Source organism: Neoarius graeffei, chromosome 27, assembly GCF_027579695.1.
Source record: "Neoarius graeffei isolate fNeoGra1 chromosome 27, fNeoGra1.pri, whole genome shotgun sequence".
Taxonomy (NCBI): Eukaryota; Metazoa; Chordata; class Actinopteri; order Siluriformes; family Ariidae; genus Neoarius; species Neoarius graeffei.
In genome coordinates this window covers 5,131,838-5,152,760 of record NC_083595.1, presented here as the reverse complement: position 1 = coordinate 5,152,760, position 20,923 = coordinate 5,131,838, and the positions used below count along the sequence as shown (strand labels likewise).

The window sequence follows — 20,923 nt, the reverse complement described above, 5'->3', positions numbered from 1 at the left end:
CCCTCTATCTGCGCCCGTGATTATGCGCCATGTTGTTGTAACTTTTTTTGAGAGACCCGCCGCCTACTTCAGCGCAGAATAGTGACGTTTGTGGCTTGTTGATGACGTGCAAGTCGGATGAATGCGACCTGGCGGTTCAGACTGAAGTCGCATATGAAAAGAGCGGCTAGGAATCGGAATTAGCACCACATATCCAAACGGCCTGGGTCGGATTTGAAAGAATCGGATCTGTGTCGTTCATATTGTCAATAAAAGATCGGATACAGGTCACATATGGGCGAAAAGATCGGATTTGAGTCACTTCAGCCTGCAGTGTGAATGTAGCCCAAGATGCCAAGAGTAACGCTGAACATGATGCTGATGCTGCTACCACCACGCGTCACTGTACGGATGGTGTTTCAGAGCGATCAGCAGCGTTGGGTTTCCTCCAAATATAGAGCTTTGTGCCAAAGCTAACAAGTTCGACTTTGGTGACATCAGACCAGAGAAATTTTTCCCATGTTTGCTGAACCATCACTTCTTCAACCAAAACCTCCTGCTAATGATGATCCAAAAGTCTTTAAAACCTCAACAAGCTCATTTGTGACTGTTCAGAATGAACAGCTGCTCTTGTATAAAGATACGCTGCAGATACTTCAGGCTTTGTTTTACTGCTATACTGAGTCACCACACACACACACGCCTCCAAGTGCCAAAACAATTAGCTGACATTCCAGCATTAGTCTGATCAGATAAACCCCCTGGCCAGAAGTTTTAGCCTTGGGTGTGTGTTTAACCGTGAGAGTGGGAGTGTGTGTGATGAACCACACTACAGAGACGTTACTGGCCTTCAGATCTCAGCAGCTCACAGCAGGTCGTGACAGCTATGGTCGTGTCTGACTCCCCCTACCCCCCCGTCCGATTATCATCACTTCAATCCTGTTGACCCCCCCTTTATCCCTTCACGGTGACTACGATGGAGTTCAGGATTATGTCTACATATTAGATACATGTGGATGATAAAGCTTCATGTCACTATCATTTTTTTCCGGAAAATTTGGGCTTTAATCTTTAATGATTGAGTTTTGATGATAATTTTAGGTCTCCGTGCTTTCAGAGTGGAAAAACCTCACAGTTTTGGTGAAGTGAGTGTCACGGTATTTGCACCGAGAGTTCATGGAAACAGTGGTGCTTATCTGTGAGGATGATCAGCCTAAACACCAATGAGGAAAAGCGTCACAGAGAGTTTATCAATGAACCCTGATGGAAAGTGGAGCAGTGGGGAAACACCTAGGGACGAGGACACACTCCCTGAACTGGGAAACACCCACGATTGATTGAGGTATGTTTATGATTCACTACTTTGGGATAAGTTTTGAAAAGTATTTCCAATCATCTCTGAAGAGACGGAAACAGAAGAAAGATGCACAGACAGACACGTCGTTTGGTGGCAAGAGACCGGTAATAAGGGACCCCAGGTGGACAAAAGAAATTTGGAAAATATGACCTTTTACATAGAGAGAAGGGGGGGGTGTGCGCGTGCATAAAAAAACAAACAGAGGGAAAAGTCAGAGTGAAAAGATAAAAACAGAAAAACTATGATGTGGTGGTCTTCAATAAATTACAACCCCGATTCCATAAAAGTTGGGACAAAGTACAAATTGTAAATAAAAACGGAATGCAATAATTTACAAAATCTCAAAAACTGATATTGTATTCACAATAGAACATAGACAACATATCAAATGTCGAAAGTGAGACATTTTGAAATTTCATGCCAAATATTGGCTCATTTGAAATTTCATGACAGCAACACATCTCAAAAAAGTTGGGACAGGGGCAATAAGAGGCTGGAAAAGTTAAAGGTACAAAAAAGGAACAGCTGGAGGACCAAATTGCAACTCATTAGGTCAATTGGCAATAGGTCATTAACATGACTGGGTATAAAAAGAGCATCTTGGAGTGGCAGCGGCTCTCAGAAGTAAAGATGGGAAGAGGATCACCAATCCCCCTAATTCTGCGCCGACAAATAGTGGAGCAATATCAGAAAGGAGTTCGACAGTGTAAAACTGCAACGAGTTTGAACATATCATCATCTACAGTGCATAATATCATCAAAAGATTCAGAGAATCTGGAAGAATCTCTGTGCGTAAGGGTCAAGGCCGGAAAACCATACTGGATGCCCGTGATCTTCGGGCCCTTAGACGGCACTGCATCACATACAGGCATGCTTCTGTATTGGAAATCACAAAATGGGCTCAGGAATATTTCCAGAGAACATTATCTGTGAACACAATTCACCGTGCCATCCGCCGTTACCAGCTAAAACTCTATAGTTCAAAGAAGAAGCCGTATCTAAACACGATCCAGAAGCGCAGACGTCTTCTCTGGGCCAAGGCTCATTTAAAATGGACTGTGGCAAAGTGGAAAACTGTTCTGTGGTCAGACGAATCAAAATTTGAAGTTCTTTATGGAAATCAGGGACGCCGTGTCATTCGGATTAAAGAGGAGAAGGACCACCCGAGTTGTTATCAGCGCTCAGTTCAGAAGCCTGCATCTCTGATGGTATGGGGTTGCATTAGTGCGTGTGGCATGGGCAGCTTACACATCTGGAAAGACACCATCAATGCTGAAAGGTATATCCAGGTTCTAGAGCAACATATGCTCCCATCCAGACGACGTCTCTTTCAGGGAAGACCTTGCATTTTCCAACATGACAATGCCAAACCACATACTGCATCAATTACAGCATCATGGCTGCGTAGAAGAAGGGTCCGGGTACTGAACTGGCCAGCCTGCAGTCCAGATCTTTCACCCATAGAAAACATTTGGCGCATCATAAAACGGAAGATACGACAAAAAAAACCTAAGACAGTTGAGCAGCTAGAATCCTACATTAGACAAGAATGGGTTAACATTCCTATCCCTAAACTTGAGCAACTTGTCTCCTCAGTCCCCAGACGTTTACAGACTGTTGTAAAGAGAAAAGGGGATGTCTCACAGTGGGAAACATGGCCTTGTCCCAACTTTTTTGAGATGTGTTGTTGTCATGAAATTTAAAATCACCTAATTTTTCTCTTTAAATGATACATTTTCTCAGTTTAAACATTTGATATGTCATCTATGTTCTATTCTGAATAAAATATGGAATTTTGAAACTTCCACATCATTGCATTCCGTTTTTATTTACAATTTGTACTTTGTCCCAACTTTTTTGGAATCAGGGTTGTAAAACCCCACACACCTCATTGGTAAATCAGTGTGCCAGAAGAGAAATAAATCTCTTAGGGACGTGCTGTTGTAGGAAAATCATCAACACCAAGACAATAAGTCCGCATCACACCACCTGGTCACTCAGTATTTTACTACAGCAGCAACTGACAGTGTTTTTTACTAAGTAATATTATGGTCATACAACCACACACACTTTAAAAATGCTGTACAGCCTGACAAATCCAAAAGGAGCAGCTCCAGGGTGGCCATGCTCTCTACTTAAACACAACTACACAGGACTAATTGCCATTTAAGTCACGCGTGCGCACACACACACACACACACACACACCCCTCTAACTTGGATCCTCATTTGCTGTGACGCATGCCACACTCTTGCGACACAGGAAACCCAAGCTGCCAAATTTAAATAATTAACCTCCTGGTGTTTTATCCCTGACACACACACACACGCGCATCTAAAATGCTTACACGAAAGCACACAAAGCCACACACACACACACACACACACAGCGACAATTCATGGTTTCTATAAAGACACACACCTTGCTTCTAAGAACACTACAATAAAATGTTTAGTGTGATAAATCTTTTTTGTTTTTAGAACATTGCTGTGATCTCATTTTCGAACCGAACAGATGACACACTGCAGCAGCACCAGCACACACAATTTTGTTTTGATGTGCGATACACAACTTTATATTTAAACACTCAGCTAACAGGAATAAAACCTGCGAGTATTAGTAAACACAGCTTAAATATCAGACATGAGCATTAAAATGACCACTTAAATACAGCTGATAACCTGTTTAAAAAAATAAATACCATACATAAAAAACTCCAAAACACATTTTAATTGTATCGCCCAATATTTGAAGATGCATCTCTGTAGATAAAACTTTAGTGATAAAACCCACTGCCTATTGTTCATATTTGTAGATGTTGCCTTTCTAGTTTCTTGTAAGCAGGAAACGGCACCGTCAGGAAATAATGCAATAATTTTAATGGTACGCCTAAAGCTGCTAAAGATACCGAAACCGCCCCCCCAGCTGTTTTGACGTCATACTATTAAAAGATGATTTTCTAGAATGTTTTTAAAAAAATGAAACATTACACGATATTCATGGTGTAACCATGACACTGTTTGTCCTAGCTAATACTGGAAAACTAACCAGCCTGGCTCATACAGTACTCTAGATTGCCCCTTTTCCACCAAAGCAGTTCCAGGGCTGGTTCGGGGCCAGTGCTTAGTTTGGAACCGGGTTTTCTGTTTCCATTGACAAAGAACTGGCTCTGGGGCCAGAAAAACCGGTTCCAGGCTAGCACCAACTCTCTGCTGGGCCAGAGGAAAGAACTGCTGGAGTTGTTAAGACCAACAACAATCGCAAGACCGCAAAAGGTCGCCATTTTTAAGCGCCAAGAAGCAGCAGCTGTACAAACACGAAGTCATCCATTATTGTTGTTGTTGCTGCTTCTTCTTCTTCTTCTCCGTGTTGTTGTTGCTTCGATATTCGCGCCAAGGTTTATGCAAACGCAGCGACGTAATGACGTGGCTCCCCTTAGCACCATGAGCTATGGAAAAGCAAACTGGTTCTCAGCTGGCTCGCAAGTTGAACGAGTTGTGAACCAGCACCGGCCCCGAACCAGCCCTGGAACTGATTTGGTGGAAAAGGGGTAGAGGAGATTAATTCTAATCAGTAATGCAGATGAAGTAAAGGAGGGTGTAACTCGGGCGATGAGGAGGCGGTTTGTCTCCGTTGAAGCTCTGGAGGCAGAAAACCAAAAGAATTTACGTTAAGTGGGACATCACAAAATCACCGAATGCCCCAAAAACACACACTCCGTTAGCAGTGTGGGAAATGAGGCCGGCCCAGCGGACACCGACGGGTAATTTTCGCATTTGTCCGTCTGTATTTCAAAAGCATTAAACCGGATAGCCCATGAAAAATTGTAAAGCTATGGGTCTCATCTACTTCTAATATTATTCCAAATGTTACTCTGGGTGAATACGTTAATGTCGTAACACGGCCTGTGAAACGGCCCCGCGGGCACGACTTTAAAAATTCATAACTCCGCCACCGAAGGTCGTAGCCCTGCCAAAATGTACAGGCCCCGCCCTCTCCCTGAGTCGCACACTAAATAAGGCAATAATAATCCACTCGGTGTTCACTGCTGTTTTTATTGCATGATGCAGGTGAACTAGTGTTTTAGTGTTGACAGGATCTGACTGATCCAGTCGGTTGATTATGAGTTCAGTTTACATTAAACTTTGCAGTACAGTATTAGGTTCAGTGCCAAACTGCCAATTATTATTATTATTATTATTATTATTACTACTACGCATTTTTTATTCATAATAAGAACGTCAGTCAGTCATATGCTTTGTAGGATGTAGATTAATATTTTAATAGAGTTTAATAGAATTTTCTTCTAAGTTCCAGTGCAGCAGATTTGAGTGTGAATGCCGAATGATATGACCCTGTCGAGTTCGGAGTCATTTCAAACGTCATTTTGTTACAAAGCTACTTGGAATCTCGTCCTCAAAATTTTAACTCTATTCTGTAAGAATAGTTGTATTGTTAATTACTAAATTTCTTATATAGACTTATAATAAACAAAGTATAAAACGGTCATTGTTGACAGGATGTTTCATGAGTGTTATTACAGTACCGATATACCGTACGAGTCCCAGTAAGTTGTAACCAACTGGACCATCCTGACCTCCTCCCGGACTTTGTTCTACACATGGAACTGACCTGTGTGCGCGACTGTTTTCTTGGGTAGAACTTTAAGCAGGATTTTCTTGAACCTTCTGACATTTTCTTGCAAGTTATATTGAATTTGTAGTGTAATTAGCAACTAATCTCGAGTATAATTTGGCCTTTGAAGATCACGAAAACGTGCCTGGAAATAGCTGAGAAGCATCTAAAGCCCTTCAGCTTCCGGGGCTCTAAAGTAGAACCCAGACCCCTGGCCGCATTGTTCCGGGCCTTTGGCCCGTCATTCGGACAGACTGAAACTTGGACGGACAGACAACATTTCAGACTCATCTGTCCTGTGACAGTCTGCTTAAAATTCCTGATTTCCCACACCACATTAGTTTTAACTACACAGACATTGGAATGCTGGCGATATTCAACACATCAAAAGGGCACGCTGTCCTCCATGATTAGTTTCCTCTTCTGTCCTGCACACTGATTGGACAGGAGATTAAAAAACTGTTTTAATTAGGGATCGACCGATATGTTTTTTTTCAGGGCCGATACCGATTATTATGGAATTGGGATGCCGATAACCGATATGTGCAACCGATAAATGTAAAACATTATAATTCACATGAAATTAAACATAGCACACACTGACACAGACCTTCATATCCATGAAATGTATGTTTAATTGTAAAATTGAACATGAAGTTTTGTTCAGGGAGATGCCAGCAGCATTTGTACAATAAAGTCAAACATTAGTTAGAATAAAATGAGAAATAAAATAATAAAATATTCACCAATAAAAAAATAAAATCACTCCCTACTATATTCCAGCTCACCATTTTCAGTGGAAAATAAATGAAAATACACTCTGGATTCTTTTACACTAAGAACTAAGCAAGACTTACCAACTTCAAGTAGTTTTTAAATAACAAATCAAGTGTCGGGAGCTGCCTGCAGCATTTTTTAAAAAGTAAAATCAAACATCAAGTCGGCTATCACTCCCTATTATGTAACAACTTAACAAGTAACCATCTACATTCTAATGCTTTTAATGCCCAAGCCTAATATTCCCGATTTAGGCGGATTATACTGTAGTGAAGGAAGCATTACATGTAGTTTCAGCGAGACCAGTTGGTTGTAGGCTAATTCAAGTGCTTCCTTCCGTAAGCTAAGTTTGCCTGGCTACACAGATGCAAATGGACAATTTTAACGAGTAGTAGATGAAGAATGTAAGCCTATAATGCAGGGATGAGAGTGGCTTGTGATGAAAAAATCTGAAAAATTAGCCGGGGGTCTGGGGGCTTGGGCGAAGCCCCGGTAGGGGCCCAGGGGGCGAAGCCCCCGTGAGCTCATGGATTTGAGAGATTTTTTTACCCTAAAAACCATTTATTTTTATCATCAAAATTTTACAAATGTTGTTGAAATACCATACCCTGTTTGCTTACAAAATTGACACTTATACAAAAGTAGAACTCTCTTTCAAGTACATACATTACTTAAACTTTCATTTGATAAAGATCAGCTACACCTATGTAAAGGAAACATTGACGGGCCTTTTGTGATAAATTTTGCATATACATTCCAGGTGAGCACCAACATGACACTTCAAATTTGCTGCTCTAAATCCAAACTAAGGTAACACATCCACTGCTATATTAAATAATGGTTTATATGATTTATGAATACATTTTTCCTTTGGTTCTATAAAGTGTTTATTTACAATATATACAACTATTTACAGTTTCATGGTGCAGAAAATTTATTTCTTCTTTATTTTGAGCTTTTTTAGCAAGAGCTAAAAGCTTGTTGGTCCTCTCCCTCTTTTTATGGCCCTTTTCCACTACCCTTTTTCAGCTCGCTTCAGCTCACTTCAGCCCGACACGGCTCGCGTTTCGACTACCAAAGAACAGCACGACTCGGCTCGCTTCAGCCCTGCTTAGCCCCTAAAACTCGCACCGTTTTGGAGTGGGGCTGAAGCGAGCCAAACCGAGCCGAGTGAGGTTGGGGGCGTGAGCAGACACTCCCCTGTGCACTGATTGGTGAGGAGGAGTGTCCTCACATGCCCACACACGCCCCGCGAGCACGCTGGGATCTGTAAACACCGCAAACCCGGAAGAAGAAGAATTACGAGAATTTCTGAAGCCTTATGCGCCTCGCCTCATCTATACGCTCTTGCCAGTATCTGTCCGCGTTGTCGGTGACAACAAGCCACAGCACCAAGACCAGCAACACTAACGACTCCATGTCCTCCATGTTTATTGTTTACTATCCGGGTCGTGAGACTACCGCTTAAAAGCTCACTGATGTCACTGTTTGCGCTGCTTAACGACATCACGTGACGTCCACCCACTTTCGCTAACTCCACCCAATGTGTCCACCCACTTCCAGCCAGCACGGTTCAGCGCGGTTGTAGTCGAAATGCAACTCCAACAGCCCCGCTCAGCTCGACTCAGCCCGACTCAGCACGGCACGGCTCAGCCCAACTCAGCCGCGTTTGTAGTGGAAAAGCGGCATTAGCCAACTCCTCTTGATTTTTCACATGCTCCAGCCTTGCTTTCTTTTGCTCCCTTTCGAGTTTAAACAGGGATGCAAACGGCGCGCCTTTTAGCGGATGCCGCCTTTTTCACGGCTGAATCGTGCAAAGATCCGATTTTTTTTTTTAGGGGGGGGGCGTTGGAGTGTCTGAATAAGTTCATCAGAGTAAATTCTGTATGCTCAAAAGGAAAGCAATCGGATCTGCACAATTCAGCTGTGAAAAAGTCGGCATCTGTGCCTTTAGTTTGTGTGGAGAGATCTGATCTGCAATAACATGCATTGTTGGCTACAGACCGAAACATACTTTCAGAATGCACTGGCCAAGGCAGGACTAAACTCCATGTGCCTTCTAATAATAATTTAAAAAAAAAAAAAAAAAAAAAACACAGAATAGTAATTTGTAAGCTTAAAAAGCCTGTGTCTACACTTTTTTTTCTTTCGACGAGTGGCAGCTGTGTTCACCTGGGGCGGGACATGACTGAATGGGTGTTTCTGATTTGTCAGCTGTCTTTAACTGGGGCGGGAGGGCGGGACATGACTGAATGGGTGTTTCTGATTCGTCAGCTGTCGTCCTTACACCGCATGGCACGCCCCAAGCGTTTACAACACAGAATTCCAAGTCCTCCGCTCCAAAATCAACCACCGGTCAAACGGTCATCGGTTAACATCCCTATACCCTACCCCCCTAAAATTTTCTTAACGGATTTGCAACAATATAAAAAAGGTTCATTTTGACTGAAAAAAAAAAGCGCGGAATTCCGCCAAAAAGCGGAAAACTCTCATCCCTGATAATGATGTTGTGCTTTTGCAACTTGTGTGTTTGTGACTTATTGCGACAAAAGCAGCGTGTACCTTGAAGTGGGATCTGCTTCTGCCCGAGTGCCTGTACGGCCGCCTTGAAACAGTTCACAGCGGTTAGCTACGCGTGTTGATTGGCTGTATCTCTTGTGCCAAACAAATCAGATGTTGTGGTGGGCGGGACCGTGTTCTTGAACTCAGAGAGGCAAGTGCAGGAAAGGACGTGCAGTGACAGTCGTGTTAGGAACGAAATGGCTGCAAAAAGGCATGTTATCGGCATATCGGTGGAAATTATGGCCGATACCGATAACCCTAAAAATGCAGAATATCGGCCCGATATATCGGCCAGGCCGATTATTGGTCGACCCCTAGTTTTAATAAAAGCAACTGCATTCTCATAGGATCACAATTAGAACACAGGCTGGGGTTTGATTGTTTTTTTTTTTTTTTTTTTAAGAGGACGACACACGTGTGAAGAGCCTTAAGCTATATAAAAAAGATAAACAAGCTGCAACAAAAGCAGTCAGTCAGTCAGTCAATTAATATCAGAAGAAGTGCATCATTCTGAACACAACAAAAAGATGAAATGGTGTGAAATTCGTCCCAGGATGAGTCACAGAATACGCATGAAACAAAGGGGGGGGGGAAGGTCACAGGTCACTGATGAGGTCAACTGTCCAATTACAGCAGCGTGAAACATCTGCAGCTCATTTCTTGTCCATTTGCTGGCTGTTAAACGTATTCATGAGATATTTAAAAGGATAAAGAACTTTTGCAGCCAGGAATTGGCACGTCCTTAACAGTGCGTGTTCCTGATCTGATCGACATGCGCGTGCGCACGCACCCGCCCCCCTTCCTGTTTATTTTGTGCCCATTTCCTACACACTACAGGAGACGAGTTTGTCAATTTTCACTAAATGGTGCATGAAATTCTCTGACAGCTTCCTGTTCTGCTTACTTCACCCTCTTTTTATTGAATTTTGGTGCACAGGCTTCTGTCCCCACAGCAGGGTTTTCCTACAACAGTATGCGTGTGGGTCATGAGCTGCTGCTGTGGAAATGATAACGTTCATATAAACTGCTATAACAGGAAATTAAATCAACACCCCCTGACCAAACAGAATCCAAAATTTAATGGCGTGGTTGTATACAAACGACATGACCTACAGGACTGTGTCTGAGGTGCGTGTGTGTTGCTGAAGTGTGCGTGACTCACTAGAGTGCCGAGTCGTTGAGTTCGTACTCGTAGCCTCGCGCTGCAGCAGACCGCACCCCCTGATCCGCCCACAGGCAAGAAAGGGCGTGGCTTATGAATGGAAAGAGCACCTGTTCTTCATCGAAGCATCGCCCACATGACAGAACAGAGTGAGCATGAACCTGTACCACCCACACACACACACACACAGTTCATCAGCCTCTGCAGAAACACAATAGATTTTCAGCTTCCTAACCACACAAATCAAAAGATTTAAAAAAAAAAAAAAAGACAAAAGCCGATGAGGAGGCGGGAGTGTCTGTTTAAAAAGAGAACCATCTGTATGACCTTTATCACCACCAATGGTAATTAGCCACCGCAGCGCATGCTAACTGCCTGGTAATTACACAACATGTGTTTAAGGAGCGAGATGACACGGCAATGATGTAGTATTTAACTGCACCTGCAGAACACGTGTCAGAGAGAGAGAGAGAGGAAGCTGCGTGCGTTAATGTAAACGCTGGATTGATGCTGCGTTCATGTGCTATGGGAAGATGATATTTTCCAGTTGGGAAGTGGTATTTACCAGTGTGTTGTGTTCACATGCTTTTGTTGTTGTTGACAAATTAAAGATGGTGGACCAGATTCAGAATCGGGCCTGTTATTTGGCTAAAACAATTATAGATTGCCTTGTTCATCAGCTGCAGCAGGAATACGAGTTATCAAAAGTCAAAAAATGCTGAATATTTCCTCATCATGACAAGTAAAGATTTTCTTAACACATTGAATGCCACGCAGTTTTTGGAAATTTGGCTGGAGCCACAATGAGAGTAGCCAGTATCTCGATCATTGTTGGCATTCTTTGGACAGCCACAGAATATTTTGTATTAGGCTATAATATACATATTATAATAAATATAATACACATAACATGACTCGTTTAAAAGGTGAGAGTCAGCTTTCCGTAGGTGAAAACCACTTCTTTCTTGGTTCATAAGCTAGTCTTGTACCGCTCACCGCCATGTTGAAAAGGTTAAAGTTCATCTCATCTCGGCAACTTGTGTATCAAAATTTTCTATGAGTTGCCCAGTGGAAAATACCACAAGAGGAGGTGTTCATGTGTGCGTTCCATGTCGGCGTTTGGTATTTACCATAATTCCCATAGCACATGAACGCACCATATATGTTCCAGTTTTCACTAAATTTCTCTGTGTGATGTCAGGTGCGGATGTGTTTTGTTTTTTAAACCATCTTATTTTTCATGGTCTTTTATTTAATTAGTTTTTTTTAAAACACACAAAAAAAACGTTTTACAATAATGCATTTTTTAAAAAAACATTAAATAAAAAACAATCTTGTTAGTTTTTTCCTTTTTTGATCAGACATCTAATTTTTTAGGTTTGTTTACCTTCCGACATGTTTCGACGTACAACTGTCGTCTTCCTCAGAGTGTCACCGGATGTTATTGGTGACGCATCTTTTATCAGCTGATGTTTCTGAAGGTGTGGCCTTCCTGTCTGGATTGACAGGTCGGTCACGCCTTCTACTGTCGGTTCGTTCCCTGCAAGATGGCACTCCAGGTATGGGAGAGCATGTACGCTCCCTCATCCCGGTTGATGGTCCTCGGGCTTCGCTTACGGATCTCCATGGCCTCCCTGATCCAGCGCTGATGTTTGTTATCTTCTGTGCGGATGACTCTGGCATTCCCCCAGTCCATAACATGATTTTCCCTTTTGCAGTGATCTGTTATGGCTGACTTATAATTTTCCTGTTGTGCCTTTTCTTTTATTGTTCGGGTTTGTCTTGTCGCTGTCTCCTTTTCGCACTCTTTCTTATGTTCATTTTTTCTTGTGTTGAAACTCCTATGAGGGAGCGTACATGCTCTCCCACACCTGGAGTGCCATCTTGCAGGGGACGAACCGACAGTAGAAGGCGTGACCGACCTGTCAACCCAGACAGGAAGGCCACACCTTCGGCAACATCAGCTGATAAAAGATGCGTCACCAATAACATCCGGTGACACTCTGAGGAAGACGACAGTCGTACGTCGAAACGTCAGAAGGTAAACAAACCTAAAAAATTAGATGTCTGATAAAAAAAGGAAAAAACTAACAATATTCAATATAAGACATAATGAACGTAATCGAAAGAAAAAACAAAATCCCCAAATTTCCCTTCAGGGAAAAACAATCAATCCATCCATCTGCCTGTTGATGTACCGGTTTTTTTTTTTTTTAAATCTTTCCCCATTTCCTTTAATTTCCTGTTTCAGGGTTTGTTTGTTTTTTAATACTTGCACACAGCGCTCCATGATTATTGTCCTTTGTTCATTGCCCTTTGTAAAGATCAGTAAAAAGGGTTGGGGGGGGGAAATCCACCTTTTGGTGAAGTCACTTTCTTTCACGCTGATAAAAAACCAACAGAGAAAAATCCATCCTGTAAAGAAGAATGATCTCAGATGCCCTGCTCTGTATCTCCAACCTATTAAATGCAGGGGTGCCAATAATAGTGGCATGTGTTTTTGTACGCTTTTCAGCGATACAGCAGATATTGTAATGAGTTAATATTAAGACTTTGCACCTGATCAAGAATTTATTTTTAAAAAAAAATAAGTCATTTTTACAGGGGTTCTCTTTTCAGGGTTACATATGATTTTTTTTTTAAACTTAAATATATATTTAAAAACAATTCTCTCTCTCTCCGACACAAATTTTAAACACATTCTCTTTAAATAATAGTGAAAAGTTTGTGCGCAGGTCTGGTGTTTTCCAGAAGAGACACACAGTGAGAGTGCAGCTGCTGCCACCCAGTGGTCCTGTTAGAAACTGCGCCTCTCTGTATGCTGTAAATATTTGTCGCATTCTACACGGACACTTGGCATTCGTGTTCTAGTCATTTCTGTCTGTTATCTTGTCCAAGTCTGATGCAGCATGCATCACTCAAAGAAGGTACTTGAGAGACAGAAATCATGATGGTGTTAAACTGGGAATCATGGATCTGATACGTTAAAGGACATGGGACATGAAACATAAAAGCACGCTATATCAGTTTCTTTCCATTAAAAATATGAATTAATTGCATCAACAAATACAAAATCATCTATTAAATTCAGCAAAATCGTTATATTCGTGATGATTATATGGCATTTCTGCTCGAGCTCCGATATGCATATTTTACAACCGGAAGAGCCGCGGTCACGTGATCATACGTCACAAACACTTTCGGGCACAGCACAAGCGGGTAGATCAGACCTGGGCATTTTCCGGCCCGCGGGCCGCATCCGGCCCTTTGGTTCATTCTGACCGGCCCGCGTAGGGTTAATGAGAAATTACAAAATAAACGCATTTTCTAATTTTACCTCGTGCACGGACTGAATGTGCATTGCTTTTATTTTGAAGTTGTGTTCAACAAAAACGCAATGCGCGCGACATGAAAACCCACGAAACCTAATCCCGCGATAACTACTTCCGTAATTTGTCCAGACCAACCACAAACTTGTACGTCATCCTTCAAACGGTCCAGCCAATCACATCGTGTGACGTCACCAGCAGGCGCCGGAGCCGATCTCCGGCGAAAAGCACCAAATGAGGTGATTAAACTACAAATGTGGGCATCATTATTATAATATGACATATCTTGCTTGATATTTGGAGTAGAAAGACAATATTGTGATGTCTTTGTGTTTTGGGGTGAATGTGACTGAAAAAAAAAATAAAATGGTACAAACGTTCACATTTTGTTAACCATTGTTTTGGGAAATTTGATTGAATAAATGACATTTTTTATAAAGGCAACCTCGTTTTTTCCAGACTCTTACCAGTCTTAGCAGCTTGTAAAAACAATGTTATTTACTGCTTTATATAAAGAAATACAATTAATATTATGCAGAATTTAGTTCAGCCTTTTGGTCCGGCCCTCCACAAAATTTTCTGTTTCTCATGTGGCCCCATGGAAAAAATAATTGCCCACCCCTGGGGTAGATGAATGGAGAAGTGGATGACAAGAAAATTGTTTTTATAGTCTTTAACGTACATTGGACATCATGGTGTATTGTGCTGCTTATGGTTGCAATAATTCCAATGGGAAATGCCCTGGAGTAAGTTTTTTTGCATTCCCCAAGGACCCGAAGCTGAGGAAAGTGTGGGCTCACTACTGCCGTAGAAAAAACTTTGCACCTACTGTTTCCCACAAACTGTGTTCGGACCATTTCACTGAGGATTCTTTCAACATTAATACTCAGGTACTGAGCGATATTAATTGCCAAGCCAAATTTAAGAGTCCGTATAGCCGGGTTCACGGAGGCAGCGATGGCGCCATAATATACAGGGCCTAACATTCCGACAACTGTAGAGACAGTCAAGAAATCCTGTAACATTAATGGACATTTAAATAAAATATGTTGGTAAGTTTGTTTAACTTTTGTTAATTTTCATCTCTTTCGCCAAATGGCGTAGTGTTGTTGGCTGTGTGATGGCGTTTCGCCATTTTGAATGTTTTCATCTTGGACTCTGGAAGCATTGTATCTCGAAAAATATCAGCAAAAAAAAAACCTAGCTTGCAACGGACTTTAGCTAGATCTATGATGAACTTTCAATGTATGATACAAAAATAATACCTTTCAACAGATCATTAGGCTTTGAGCAGAATTGTTTTTAACTTACCAGGAAGTGTTATCGAGCCGACCGCTTTCAGTTTCATGGGGATTGAATGAACTCTCACTCTCAGAATCATCTGACCCGTCAGAGTAAAGACAAGATCCATGTTCATGTGAATTTCCAGCTATCGGTTCGAATTGATAGGGTCTAACTTCACATCTCTGTGAAACATCGGGAATGTCACTGTCGATGGTGTCCATTTCGGTAACCTGTTTACGTTAGATTCCCAAGCGCCGGCTCCTTGGAAAGTTTTTGTGACGTCACGGGTCACGTGACCACCTAGCTCATCAACGAATCCTTGTTTTACGCTGATGTACAAAAAAGTTAAATAATGTGATGATTTTCACATTTTTGACGCCCTGCAGTGATTTAGATGGCATTTCTTATGTCCTTTATACATAATTATACCCAGAAAAAAATCCATGTCCCACGTCCTTTAATGAGAACGATGCCTGATGTTACAGCGGACTGCGTCGGAGGTTCGGCCCCGAGCTTGGATTACTGCCTCCGTGTGCAATTTCTGTGTGCCAATCTACTGATTGGCTAAACAGAGCCTGGACTGAGATAAACGCTCTGTTCATTTCTCAACATTACAACACATTTCTACTGTACAGTCTGAGTTTAAATAATGCACATTATGACAATGTGTGTGTGTGTGTGTGTGTGTGTGTGTACGTGAGCGAGACCTTGTTCTTGCTGTTGGCCAGGTTGATCCGGAGCACACCCATCCCATGCAGCACAAACTTCATCGATGTCAGCAGGTTGTCCAACACAGCCGGCTAGGAAAGAATAAACACTCGTAAGCTCGGCTTTTCACTTCCTGGGCGTGTCCCAAATCACTGCCTGTTCAGACATTCATTCGACCTTTAACCACAGAGTCTGCTGAAAGCTCGTCAGCGATGTGAGCAGGAGTGCACTATATGTGGTTTGAGAGAAAAGACAGAACACTACATGATGACTATATATTAAGGGGAGAGACATTTGGGACCAAAGTCAGAGAAAACTTAAATGAGAGAGAGAGAAAGGAGGAAAAAAAAAAATACTGACAGACAGAAATGAATCATATTACCCAGATGCTTGGGGGGGGGACTGTCGATTCACCACACACTAATTATGTTGTCAAAACTTCAGGACGAGCTCCAGTCACTGTCTTATGGAAAAGTAATGGCACCTCTTTGGGCTCTTATCTTCACCACCAGCATGCAGGAGATTAACTCTGATCCTGTGACGTCACTTATTCATGTAATCGGAGGATTAAACTCAACATCTGCATGGTCACCTTTCACCTCTGTGTAAAGGCGCCAAGGCTGATGGGATATGGGCTGTGTCCCAAATTACACCCTGCTGAGGCCTGTGAAACGAGGATCATACGCTCATCTTATTTATACAGAAGTGCGTCACACATCCTACATACAGCGAGAGAGAGAGAGAGACACAGACCGAGGAAAAAAAAAACCCAAAACCCTACACAGATACAGAGACAACAAAGCGCAAGAGAGCGTGCGCTAGTGCGACACACAGAGCTTCTTTCAAAAGCTGCCAAGTCTAATAAGAGATGGGCTGCGTCTCAAATTACTCCATGTTTATCCTTAGTGCACTACATAGTTTCCCTCATTCCCCTGCTGTTTGGGGTTAAAACAGAAACGACACGAGGGAAAGATTAACTCCAGACTGCACACTCAGCTCTGACCTTTGACCCGCGACTATAATCAACTGGTGTAAGGGATTCTTGGGAATGTTGTTCCTGCAGACAGTGAAAGCAGCTCTTCATTTAGATGTGATGTGCATCTTACTGTAAGTTTACACACCCTGTGGAACAAACAACACCACAACATACATTCATGTTACTTCCCCCCCCAGTGATAAAATGTTACACTCCGAGTGGACTGTGGACATCGAGTGATTGTTTTTCTGAACCCCGGTGTCTCTGTGTGTCCAAGACAAACACGCAGCTGGCCCGTGCGCTGTTTGTGTTCAGACGGACGGGAGAGGAGCTCTGAGATGGAGCGCTTATTAAAGAGCTTTTCTGTGTTGCTCCAAAGCCGAGGAATGCTTTTATTGCTGAGCCATTCATCTACTCTTATAGATCCTCTCCGTCCCTGCGGCACGTTCTACACTGATCCATGCTGCAGAGACTTCATATCCAATTCCCACCCGAGAGCTCGGCTTCACCCATCGCACGGTACACGGGAAGCCTCATCATCGTGTCCTCGTGCTCTGATGACCTTATTACGGTGGAAAGTGTTTTGGACACCAATACGGTAGTATAGTATTGATGAATCATCATGTCCTAATCTTGCATTGCTCTTTAAAAGGTGCATGCCCCGCCCCACAGTAGCAGCTCGTTAAGAATGTCAAAAGAGGGCGGAGTTGGTGGTCATGTGACTTTTCAGGAGGAGTTGAACACATACAGTAAAACTCCAAAGACACGCATAGGCCATCTGACAAGAATCCTATCTTTAACTTTCATTCCAGTCATCAAGGGGATACAAATATTCTTAACACATCATAAATTGTGAAACTAAAAGCTAAATCCAAGCGTCCACAAAATTGTACACTGCAGTTTTGTCATGGTGAATATTTAACACGCGATCCTTTTTCATAGGAGTAAAAGCACTACGAGAAAGCGTTATGGGCCGATGATATAATTTCCAGTCAATCAGGGTCTATGAATTCTTGCACAGCATGGTGCAAATCGGTCAGTTTACTACACACACGTGGAGAAGCGTGGCCATTGACCAGCGAATTCATTCGCCAGTTGAGTGACAATATAATCCAATATGTACTTGCTGTATGCACGTTCTAGATAGCCGCAATGAACCAACAACAATCTTGATGAAGGCCACATAGAATACCTTTAGGAAAATAGCAAAAGAATGGTTGGAAATTGGTGGAAGAGAGGGAAGTCATCAACCCGGACGTTCAACTTGGGCTACATCCACACGACAATGGCAACGAGATGTTATTTAAAAATATATCGCGTCCAAATGGGCAACGATCAGTAAAATATCAGGTGCATATGGCAACGCAACGCTTGCTGAAAACGATGCAATACACATGCCACACCTCTAGGGGCGCTGTAAGACGGTCCCTTCGGAGATACCAGAACAATAGTAGTAGTAAGGACGCATGCGCATAAACTATTATGCGCGAGACTTCATATTAGGCACAAAGTCAGGAAAATCTGTTCGTAAAATTACATTATAATGACCAAATACAATGAAAAGTATTTTTCCAGTCTCACCTGTGAAAGGTAATCCCATGTGATCTCGTTTGGACGGCAAACCTGTTGGTACAGTTAAACGCAGCTAATCTTTATTCTCTGCTTTGACCCATCCAATATGGCGGCGAGGATGACGTATGATTCTACGCGGAAGGCGGCGTCTTTAATGGTCCGGAATAAATTGAATGCGACACGTTGATGGATTAATTTGCTCTTCTACGCCCTTTTTGAGGAATGTATTGTTGGACTTAAACCAACATCTGAAGAGGTGAGATCGCTCCTTTTTTTCCCTATTTTTGCTGGCGGGATTGACTCTGCCCTAAGGGCAGAGTCTCTCTCTCTCACTTTGCACCATTACACAAATATTCACAGTGAAAATATTTTGTAAGCGCGTTTCATGAACCAAGTTATAGGATTTGTTGACAACTCGCATCGAGTTCGTTACACTTCTACCCGGCGTGAAGCACTCACAGTCATGTGGTTGTGACGTCATCGTAAACAAATCCGTTCTACTCATCCAGACGACTTCACAACGGCAACGTTGCCAGATCTTTCCACTCTGGAACCCGTTCTCAAAAAGATTGCATTTTGGGCACCAAAACGCCGGTGCTGTGTGGACGCCAGGCCTAAACGATAAGCAACTGTATCGGAGTCACCTGAATCCGTTGCCGTGTGTGATCTGGAGTATGAGGAACCAGCGACTCGTGAGTCCGATTGGTTTCTTCACCTCGCAGTTGTAAAAGAGATGATGCCTCCTGATGTACTGGTTGGAGATGATCACTCTCTCTAGTAGCCATCCTGAAGTCTACGAGTCGGTGATCAAATGTGGAGAGTGGACTGTACAGCGACAAGCCCACTGGCCCTTTTCCACTACCCTTTTTCAGCTCACTTCAGCTCGTCACGGCTCGCGTTTCAACTGCCAAAAACCAGCACGACTCAGCTCGCTTCAGCCCTGCTTAGCCCCTAAAACTCGCACCGTTTTGGAGTGGGGCTGAAGCGAGCCAAAGCGAGCCGAGTGAGGCTGGGGGCGTGAGCAGACACTCCCCTGTGCACTGATTGGTGAGGAGGAGTGTCCTCACATGCCCACACACGCCCCGCGAGCGCACTGGGATCTGTAAACACCGCAAACCCGGAAGGAGAAGAATTACGAATTACGAGAATTTCTGAAGCCTTATGCGCCTCGCCTCATCTATACGCTCTTGCCAGTATCTGTCCGCGTTGTCGGTGACAACAAGCCACAGCACCAAGACCAGCAACACTAACGACTCCATGTCCTCCATGTTTATTGTTTACTATTCGGGTTGTGAGACTACCGCTTAAAAGCTCACTGATGTCACTGTTTGCGCTGCTTAATGACATCACCTGACGTCCACCCACTTTCGCTAACTCCACCCAATGTGTCCACCCACTTCCAGCCAGCACGGTTCAGCGCGGTTGTAGTCGAAATGCAACTCCAACAGCCCCGCTCAGCCCGACTCAGCATGGCACGGCTCAGCCCGACTCAGCCGCGTTTGTAGTGGAAAAGCGGCACACGTGGCCTTCTCATCAGTAGCTTGCGACCAAGCAATTGAGCAGACAATTAATCGGGATTCAAAGACCAGAGGTGGCCTAAAAGGCATTACAAAGAGAGCTATACAGCGATGGATACTGGCACAGCCTGAGAAAGCAGTCATCACTAGGATGTGAGAGGCTATGGCTGGTCTAACAGAAAGCATGAGATCATTGAAAGATCTTGACAATACCAGGAGATCAATCCATTCAATGGATGAACACACCGAGGGAGGGAGGGATGGATAGAGAGATGGATCTTTATTGATCCCTTCGGGAGGGTTCCCTCAGGGAAATTAAGATTCCAGCAGCATCATTACAGGATAAACAGAGAACAGAAAATAGAGGGAAAAAAAACCCCTTCTAGATAAATTAAATTATTTACATATACTATATAAAAAGATATGGGGAAGAGAGGAAGGGGGGAAGAAAGGGGGGCAGCAGGAGAGATATTGCACTTAATATTGTACATTGTCCGGTATTGCTTATTGTTAGGCTAGGCTACTGCTCCTTCCCGTCCTCTGTCCTCCTGTTACTCCCCCCCCAGAGAGGAGTTGTACAGTCTGATGGCGTGAGGGACAAAGGAGTTTTTGAGTCTGTTCGTCCTGCACTTGGGAAGGAGCATTCTGTCACTGAACAGGCTCCTCTGGTTGCTGATGACGGTGTGCAGAGGGTGACTGGCATCGTCCATGATGTTCAGTAGTTTGTCCATAGTCCTCTTCTCTGACACCGTCACCAGAGAGTCCAGCTTCATGCCGACCACAGAGCCAGCCTGCCTGATCAGTCTGTCCCGCCTGGAACGTGTCTTTCTTGGATGTGCTGCCCCCCCAGCAGTGTAAAACAGGACACTGGCGACCACAGACTGATAGAACATCCACAGGAGTTTCCTGCAGTTCTTAAAGGACCCCAGCCTTCTAAGGAAGTATAGCCTGCTCTGTCCCTTCCTGTATAAGTGTTTGGTGTTGCAAGTCCAGTCCAGCTTGCTGTCCAGCCACAGCCCGAGGTACTTGTCGGAATCCACAGCCTCCACCTCGACTCCCTCGAT

At 43.3% G+C, this 20,923-nt stretch overlaps 1 protein-coding gene across 1 annotated transcript in view; it reads right to left on the bottom strand.

Annotated features, from left to right (window-relative positions):
* The window catches only part of gnav1 (guanine nucleotide binding protein (G protein) alpha v1), a 91,199-nt gene that overhangs the window by 30,748 nt on the left and 39,528 nt on the right, over positions 1–20,923 (bottom strand). Inside the window, exons 3-4 of the mRNA XM_060911470.1 lie at positions 15,794–15,886; positions 10,474–10,634 (exon numbers count right to left, since the gene is read on the bottom strand). Of these exons, the coding sequence (XP_060767453.1) occupies positions 10,474–10,634; positions 15,794–15,886 (254 nt within the window). The remainder of the gene's footprint in view (positions 1–10,473; positions 10,635–15,793; positions 15,887–20,923) is intronic.